The sequence below is a fragment of the Gossypium arboreum genome, chromosome 13 (genome assembly GCF_025698485.1).
Source record: "Gossypium arboreum isolate Shixiya-1 chromosome 13, ASM2569848v2, whole genome shotgun sequence".
Lineage (NCBI taxonomy): Eukaryota > Viridiplantae > Streptophyta > Magnoliopsida > Malvales > Malvaceae > Gossypium > Gossypium arboreum.
Window position 1 is genome coordinate 29284825 of NC_069082.1, and position 9465 is coordinate 29294289.

Here is a 9465-nt window from a genome sequence, read left to right on the forward strand (position 1 = left end):
TAATTATATATATTTATTAGGGTAAACTACCTAGTTGATAACCCAACTTTTAAGGCGTTTTTATTTTGGTCACCCAAAATGAAACCCTTGCAATTTTGTCACTCAACTTTTAGGTCGCTTACATTTTAGTCCTCCTATTGTTAAATCTCTAATGATAGTTAACTTGTACAAGCCACACGATGTTCACACTTTCATTTTGGCCATCTATCCTCTAGGTTGATTTTATTTTGGTCACCCAAAAAAAATTCTTCTTTGTAATATTGATTGGGGTAAAAAAGACATTAAGGATTGAAGTGAAAAAATAGTAAAAACTAAAATAATGCTTTAAAAATTGTCAAAAAGTACTTGTTTACCCCCTTGTCGAAAGTTCTAAATTTTTTTTTTCAATGTTGAAATTTTAAATTTTAAAACATCAAAATTAATTAAATAAGTTATTGAATTTTTTACCTTTTGACAATTGATTTGTTACTATAATATTGAAATTAATTAAATTAATTAATTTAGTTTCTTTTAAATCTTAAAATTTTATTTTAGGTTTTCAAATTAAAATCAACTCAAATAAATCATTTTTAATAATTATGCATGAAACCCAATTTTTTTTATAATTATATTATCTTGTGTCTTTCATACTAAACTAAAAGCAAATAAAATCCTTACAATTAAATAAAATTAATTAATGCTATATTCCATATCAAACAAAACTCAAAATTTTTCATAACTTCTTTACCCAAAAGAAAAACAAGTAATTAATTTAATTAATTGTAATAATTTTTCTTTACTTTTAGTTTATTATCAAAGATTCAAGATTATATAATCAAAAGCACTTTAAGTTTCACAAACAAGTATTAAATATGAGTCATGGAGTTGATTTTATTAAGAACAATATAGAAACATTAAATAAAATTTTAAAATTTAGAAAGAGATTAATTTAATTAATTTTAATATTATAGTAACAAATCAATTAACATTATTAGATAAAAAAAATTCAACAATTTATTTAATTGATTTTTATGTTTTGAAATTTAAAATTTCAATATTAATTTTTTAGAATTTTTGGCAATGTGATAAATAAATACAATTTGATAAATTTTTGGATACGTTATTTTAATTTCTACCATTTTCACTTTATAATTGAACATAAAAATTTATTATTAATTACTTTTTTCTATCAAGTAAAATTTTAATATGAATATGTAATGCTTATGAATAAATTTTCATAAAATAAATAATTATCATTTATTGATCTTTGATTTTTATCTTAAGTAATATCATATAATTATATTAATTATAAAGGTTTGATATGACTGTTAAGTTATGAATTTGGGCTTTTTGAGCTTTTGTTCGGTTTATTTTGGGTTCGCCAAATCAGTCTTGGACTCAAATTCTTACAAACTCAAGCCTTCTGAGGCACGTGTTTTGTCTGGCTTGAATTTTCTCAAGCTTTAATCAATTATATGCTCAAACTTTCTCAGATTTGTTCAGATCAATATGGATGAATTTTCCAATTCAAACATGTTTTGCCGACTCTAAATAGCTTGTGAATTAACAAAGCAGTCTCTTTGACACATTTTATTTCATGTGAAAATGTATGAAATTTCCGTCCCGTATGAATTAATATGCAAATTTTATGCATATTGTAACGAGGCACAAATTTTACAAATAATAAAAAAAATTTATGTATACCTCACCGTGGACCAACCATGCCATTTTAATGTAGTTTCGTTGTTACTGCAAGTCCATGTCTGAGAATTCAGCCAACCTTGTTGCTTTCAAAATGTTAATCGAGTCGGGTGAAAACTGGATATAGGAATATGGGTTTGATACGTGTATTCCATATATTTAGAGAATCATCTTTTAATGTATGTCTTAAGAAATGAAGAGTATGAGTAAACATAGATGTCGTTTGCACCCGATAATAGATTAGGATTAGAGCCAAGGGTATGTGAGTTCAATTAGAATTACAAGTTATGCATTCATGTCTTGTAGTGAAATACAACCGAACCAATGATAAAGATTATAGGCAAAAACTTTGTTATATTCCACGTAAAACGAGTATATCAGTAATGACAAATGTTGGGTAGGATAGACAACCAAATATAGAGAACAAAAAAAATTTGTTAAAACTTGTTAAAATACAGGTATGTGAAAGTAAATTTGGTAAGCTCTGCAACTTTTTTTACTTAAGCAAATGACGTGCACGTTGATTGGCACCTTTCACTCGAGAATTCAGTTCATCAATATCTTCACCCAGATGATCAAGAGCTTTGTTTTGTCTGCAACCACCAAATCATGGAAAAATAATATAAGACAAGGCATGCATGTAATCAATACTAAAGAACCACAAGCATGAAACCAACACTGATTCAATGGCAAAAGACTTTTGTTGATTTGAAATTCCTCAAAAGAAAACTTAAAAAGAGACTAAGAGGAAATCCCATCAAGAAAAGGGTCATAAGAAATGCAGATTTTCAAGTAGTGTAAAGCTGATAATGATAAAAGCAAAATAACAGACCTATCAAGTTCACTTCCCATATCAAGAGCCATGCCCTTTAGATCACCCAAGATATCACTTAAATCTGAAAGTCCATTATCTTGCTTTTGCTTCTCAAGCTGGAGTCAGACAACCAATTAATCTTAGCACAATCGTCAAATTTTACTAAAATTTGTATGCAAATCATGATACTAACCTCAACTTTCTGTATGGCATCGGTTGGCTCCGGAGTAGGTGTCTTACTTCCGGCCTTAGACTTAGGTACAGGAGCCACACCCAACTTCTCTCTCTGCTCCTTTGTGGCGGCTTTGCTTTTCTTGTTATCATCTGCCAAACCAATGCAATGAACAAGCCTTAATGCATATTTCAGTTAAAACTTGGATACTGAATGCACTGAGAGAGGAGGCAAGAAATTGTATCAGAAGAAAACCTGAAGTGATCACAGGCCCGGTAATCTCTTTGGTCTTCTTCGGTTTCCAGGGCATAGAAAACATGCCCCCTAGATTATTTAAAAGCTTCTCACCCTGATATTAGCAAAACAAAGTCCAGTTTAAAGGAATTTATCATACAAAAATAATAAGAAAAAAGTTTTCTAGTAGTGGGTTGCCTTTCAATAAAAGAAAACTAAATAACATTACATGATCCAAAAGACCAGAAACATGGAAATATGTCTAAATGATCCACCTGTAACAAACATGTTTACCTAAAGCCAACCTTGTAGATAGCTTATAAGCATCAAAATTTTACACTTTCCTTGTAAGGACAAGCTTTAAGCCATAGCAATTCTACTTGTGAGTCTCAAATAATCACATTAACTTCAAAAAGCCCTATTATGAACAGATGATACACAGTTCCTTCATCATGTCAAATACACAAATTACCAAGCAAAAGACGGGGTAAACAAAAGAGTTACCTTATTCAAATCCTTGTCAATATTAACAGCCATTTGGTGGGTCCTTTCAATTTGCTCTCCTTGTGCATGCAAAGTATCAAGAGTCTTTGTAGCATCCGATCTGATGTTCTCAGCAATCTTCAAGCAGTTGTTGACAGTACTTGTTGTCTCCTCGGCCTTGTAGACAGCATACCCCTCAAGGTCTTCCATGGTCTGGTTTTCTAGTCCGCCGGAGTCACGGAAATCGTCCTTGTATTTGTCTCTATTGTTTCTTGCTGGTGATGCCCTAGTGGATGCTGAGCTTTGCTTTTTTCTTCCCCCATTGTCATCTTCGATTGACTCTGGGACCAACATTGCCGGCTCAGAAGTAGTCCTTCGAGCAGGTGTCATTGTGTCAGACTCAGCTGGTGAGTCCCCTTTCTGCTTTGGTTTCATAAACCCAAACATTTTGTCAAGTGTAAACTTGTCTTTTCAGGGATCTATAAGCTGTTGATTCTTCAACAAATGGTATCTGAAAAAACACGCAATTGTTCGATTAATATGAACAAACAAACATGTTAAGTAAATTAACTGCAGTGATTAAAGAAATGAAAGTTAACTAATTGGAAATGTCACCCAGTTCAGATTATATGACATAAAAAAAGACCCAGAGATCAACTAAAAATTATGTCACATTCAAATTAACACACACACGCACCAAAAAAAACCCAAAAAAAAACGAAGTAGAAGCAAATTGAACTCAAGGGTACCTGAGAAAAACTTCGAATTGAACGAAAATGGACAGTAACAAAATTTACACACAAACCCAAGAAATAAAGCAAACAAACAAATAAAGGTTTGTGTGTAAGGCAGGAATGTTTGGAAATGGAGAAAATTGAACGAGTGAGAGTTCCATTTTTTTGAACTTTGGTCGCCATTTATTTGTTGTATTCTCGATCTTTGATCAAACAGATGGTAGGCACCCCGAAAAAACAGAGCAATTCCTCCACTTTGCAATTAACCTCCAAAACTGTAGGAATCTCTTGTTTCAAAACCGTTGGAGTTTGTTGTATTTTCCCATTTTAAGGGATTGTCAAGGATTGGACTTTGAGTTGGGCCGATACGATTCAACACATACTTTTAACATATTGATTTGTATAGGTATTTTCTAGCTCAATGAAATCTACTTAATATTATTTTTAAAATTCTTTTATCAAATATATGAGTTTTAATGAAAGACTAATTATTTAATACATTAAACGAGCTTAAGAATTCATCTTTTGTATTTAATTAATTATTTTAAAATAATAATAAATAAATAAAATGTACCTTTTTTATTTTACTATTCTAAAAGAAAAGACAAGCGAAAAATCACTAGAAAAATATTAATTTCACTTGAAGCAAAAAAAGAAAAGAAAACTTGAGAGAGAAAGCAAGGAAGTAAAGGAAAAGAAAATATTATTTATTTATTTATTTGTATAATTGACATTAATAAATGAAAGGAAAGTGAATTGTACTTAACCCAATTTGTTTAGCTAAACGACGGAAATGAAAGGAAATTATTAATAATAATTATTTTGTTATAAAATAATAAGAATGTAAATAACACAATAATAATAGATAAGAATAAGAGAATTTCTATTGCATTTCTCTCCTTTTTCATCATCATTACAAGTAATATATTTATATACATATATATATAGAGAGAGAGGGGGGGAGATTAAACTCCTCTTTTTCTAATATATAAATAGAAAAGGGGTTACAAGAAAATGAAAGGTGAAGAGTTAAGGAAGATGAAAGGTGAAAGGTTGATTACAATGAACATTCACTTAATAGCATTCATAACACTCCCTTGGATGTTCATTTTTATAAAGGATATGTCTCATTAAAAACTTTACTAAGAAAAACCTTGTCGGACAAAAACCTAGTAAAGGAAAAAAGAATACATAATTCTTTAATACACAATATGCCACAATCTTAAAAGAAAAATATAGTTCGAATTTATTCCCCCTCATGTAAACATCACTTAAGATCTTTGAAACGATGCAATTCAATACTGAAAATTAACTTCTCAAATGTAACGGTAGGGAGTGCCTAATTAAATTTCTCGATTATTCTTTGCATTGGGTGAGAGGTGTTACAACAGTGCATATTTTGCTCCCCTTATTTGAACATCATTTTATAACTCAATATTGAGTCATTCAATATTATTTATCAATAATAAATCATCAACATATACAACAAATTGTGTTGATGCATATCAATATAGCAATAAAATTCAATTGCATTCTCATACTTTAATGTCGCCAACAACTTTATAAAGCATGATTTATTGTATCATTCACTATTACTAATACAATGAGTGCATTGGGCACACAAAGAAATGATACTTTAGGACCATCGTTTTATAACACTATTGTTTGATCATTTATATTCATTTTCAATATCTCCAATCTACATGTAAAATTAGTTTGATTAATTTTGATTATATAAAGACTATTGGATACTCAATAGCAATTCTTTATAATATCATTATGTAAGAATTTGTCCTTATTGAATACTTGATCTTCATATTGAGACAAATTTTCATTTTAGATATACTTTCATTATAAAATTTATCTATCGAATAATTATTTCTCTTGGAAATTCTTTAGGAAAAATGATATTTGATACATTAATATCAACAATGATGATAATAACCTATATGTATAAACACATTAATTAATAAAAACTCCTAAACAAAACCATATTCACATTTAATAATTTCTCATGAAACTCGAGTTTTATGCTTCAAGCATCAATATTATCAAATAACTTATATCAACTGAATACAAATTCACTAAACGTAAATAAATAACTTTGTTTGGTGTTTGCATTCACCACAAATTAATCATTTTTCTCAACCAAAACCAAGTGTCTTGTGAACATTCTTGTTACAAGTCAATTTTATATATTATGACTTGCTATTATGCTAACATGTACTCCCCTTAGCTTTATACCTTCCAGGTGTTTGGAATTCAAGTACGAGATACATTTCATAAGTTATAATAGAAGTGTCTCTTTTTATTTTATTTTATGAGTTGTTCCCATATCAATGATTTTAAATATATTTTCATTCAAGATCCTCACTTTTCCATAATATTTAAGTGTTTTATGTATATTATCGTTATCGACAATAATTTCCTTTTGTTAACTTCATTTAGTTATGACATAACTGATTGGGATATACCATTATATTCATAATTTCAGGTACCTGAAAATTTTCTGTGATTTTATCAAAAATTATGTAACGCCTCAAGTTTTTAATTTATGTTTTGAGTAAACATTACACAATTGTGTATTTGCTTCAGTGGTTAAGTGTTATAGGTGTGTGTGAGAGGTCCCAAGTTCAAGCCACAACTTGGGAAGATTTTGGTATTTTACTGAATAAAGCCTGGACTTGGTTCTTTAGACTTATATTTTATTGTTTGTGAAGTATGTTAGAATGGGCCTGTTGGTCTGGTGGTTAAGGGGTGTGTTGTTAAGTTGGAGATCTTGAGTTTTACTCTCTACAGTGGCAAGGGGATTATTTTGCTGTAAATTTCGGCCAAGAGTTTGTGTTTTACCGAAAGTCTGAGTTGAGGGGTTAGTGGAGAGAATTAAGGGATGGGGATTAGGGGGTTATCGTTTTTGGCTGGCATTCTATTATCTTTTTGGAAAATTTCGACTACCCCTTCTCCTCTTCCTCTCATTTTGCTGCTAAAATTCCCTTATTTTCTCTCCTACTTCGGCTACCTTTTCTTACTTCCTTTCAATCGCTTTGTTTATCACTATTGGGGGCGTCTGTGGTAAGTTCTCGTTGCACTAAATTCGAATGTTACTTTGAGTAAGTGTCTAAAAGGATGTTGTGACTGTTGTTTAGGAGTCATTTAGGAGGCTAGAATCAGCGTTTCGTCGAGTTGATTCGAGGTGGTGATCGTTTTGATGCGGTAAGTCAATTTTTCATTTTTGGGGGTTCTTCGTTTCAATTCAGATTTAATTCGTATCAAGTGTTTAATCTGATATTTATTGATCAATAATAGCTTTTGGAGTGTTCAGGGTTGTCTTAGCTTCAAATCGATACCAGGTGTGTACTCTGATTGCACAGAAAATGAGATTTAGTGAAAGCTAAAAAGTAAACTGTCGACGCCACACGGACGTGTGGATTGCTCGTGTGGAGGCCGTGTGGCGATACACGGCCGTGTGCTCAATGAACCTGGCCGTGTGCACATGACACGGGCGCAACGGACACGACCCTGTGATGGCTGGTGAGGCCGTGTGTGAGACATGGGCTCAACCAATTGGGCTGTGTGAGCCCACACGGGTGAACCACACAACCAAGGCCAATTTGGGCCATGTGAGCCCACAGGGCGTGTGAGCCTCTTTTTTTGAAATGTTCCGTAAGGTTGCACGAGTCGCCCAAGTCGACTGTGACCTGTCGTAGGGTCGGTAAGCCTTACTTAGACCTTTGACTTTGTGATTTGATATTGCGATGTATGTACTACCATCTTTCACTTAGCATGTATATAATCAGTTAATCTGCATTATAGCATGCCATTCTTGTATGAGGCATTGCATTGAGGTGGGTTTGATGAAGTTGAAGGAAGATCTGAAAGGCCTTTAAAGCCGATATTAACTGGCAGCTAAGCTGCATATTTATGACATGTGCCGCATTACGGTACTCTATGGTGTGTAGGGTTGGATGAGTCAATTTTATCCCCATATTTGGTGTGCAGGGATGGGTGGGTCGATTTTATCCCCACATGGTGTGTTGGGTTGGACGGAGTTGGTGTGCAGGGTTGGTGGGCATGTTTTTATTTTTCTAATCTGTTATGCATACTTTATCTGAGATAGGCTAAGGCCCTTAGTATGTGTCTTATTCTGTTTTGAGTGGGCTAAGGCCCATACCAATTTTGTAAAGGGTTCAGGCCCGACTTGCGAACGTATTCTATTATCTGACTGTACGCATGTTGAACTGTGGGGATGTACACACTGAGTTTGCGAAAACTCACCCTTTATTTGTTTAATCTGTTCAAGTAATCCCTAGCAGTAGACAAATCGGTGCAGCGAAAGACTCAACAGTGACCACGGCCACCTACTCATGAGTTTTATGTTTTATACGTTTACCACGTTATTTTATTATTTTGGGGATATTTGTTGTAAATATGGACCTGGACTTTTGGTTTTAATTTGGGTTTTTGAACTGTGATTTTGGAATATAAACTGCAACTGCTAGGCATGTTTTTTTTCTAAAATCAACTAAGGTTTTCGTAAGTAAACTCTACCAAGAGTTAATTGGATTTTAAAGCTTCCGTGTATTAAGAAATGTTTTCGAGAAAATTAATAAATTTACAGTTCTTCTGAACTAAGTAAAAGATAATAATTGGTACGATTTTTATGTACTGAAACGGTTGTCCAAAAATACTCTCATGTGACATTGTCGGATTCGGCTGTAATGTCTAGGCTGGGTTTGGGTGTTACAAATTATGTACTGGGTCTTTTCATGAGTACCCACCTCCTTTAGTATGTGACCATCTTCATTTCTTTTTCCTTTCTTTCAAGAAATTTTCATTTTAGGGAATCAACTGGTTTACCATGCTTCTAGCATACTTAAGAGTTATTTTTACCACATTGTCCTTCCGGGAAATGTAATTATTTGAAGCATTTTAGTTGGTATATATATCAACTAGTATATGCAATCTCTAAATGTCATCACTAAACATGCTTGGCAAATAATTTTATCCTTCAAACTTTGTGCACATAATATTAATGAGGATCACAAAAAAAAAATGATAACATAATTATTTAACCAATTTGTCTCCCCTTAATTCTAAGACAATTTGTAACATGACAATACTTCTTCAAAATTATAAATATATCTCCTTCAACTTTTTCACATCGAATGAAAATTCTAAATTTTATCAACTTCATATTTGGTGATCTATCTTAGTGCGTTATGGTGGAATATAAAATAGATATTGTATATCCAAATATTCTTAGATGAAACCTATTAGCTTATAAATGAAAGTCATTTCTCATGAGACAAATATTTCTTACATGTTGACTTGATGCAAATAAAATTACA

The 9465-nt window shown here is 32.0% G+C and overlaps 1 protein-coding gene across 1 annotated transcript; it reads right to left on the minus strand.

The window, feature by feature from the left end:
- Positions 1 to 2014: 2014 nt before the first annotated feature.
- Positions 2015 to 4413, minus strand: LOC108465504 (putative SNAP25 homologous protein SNAP30). Its single transcript, XM_017765833.2, has 6 exons — positions 4133 to 4413; positions 3405 to 3894; positions 2922 to 3015; positions 2688 to 2818; positions 2513 to 2610; positions 2015 to 2273 (listed from the first exon to the last, which is right to left on the minus strand). The coding sequence occupies exons 2-6, from the start codon at positions 3828 to 3830 to the stop codon at positions 2177 to 2179; spliced, it is 846 nt and encodes a 281-aa protein (XP_017621322.1). The 5' UTR covers positions 3831 to 3894; positions 4133 to 4413; the 3' UTR covers positions 2015 to 2176.
- Positions 4414 to 9465: the final 5052 nt, after the last annotated feature.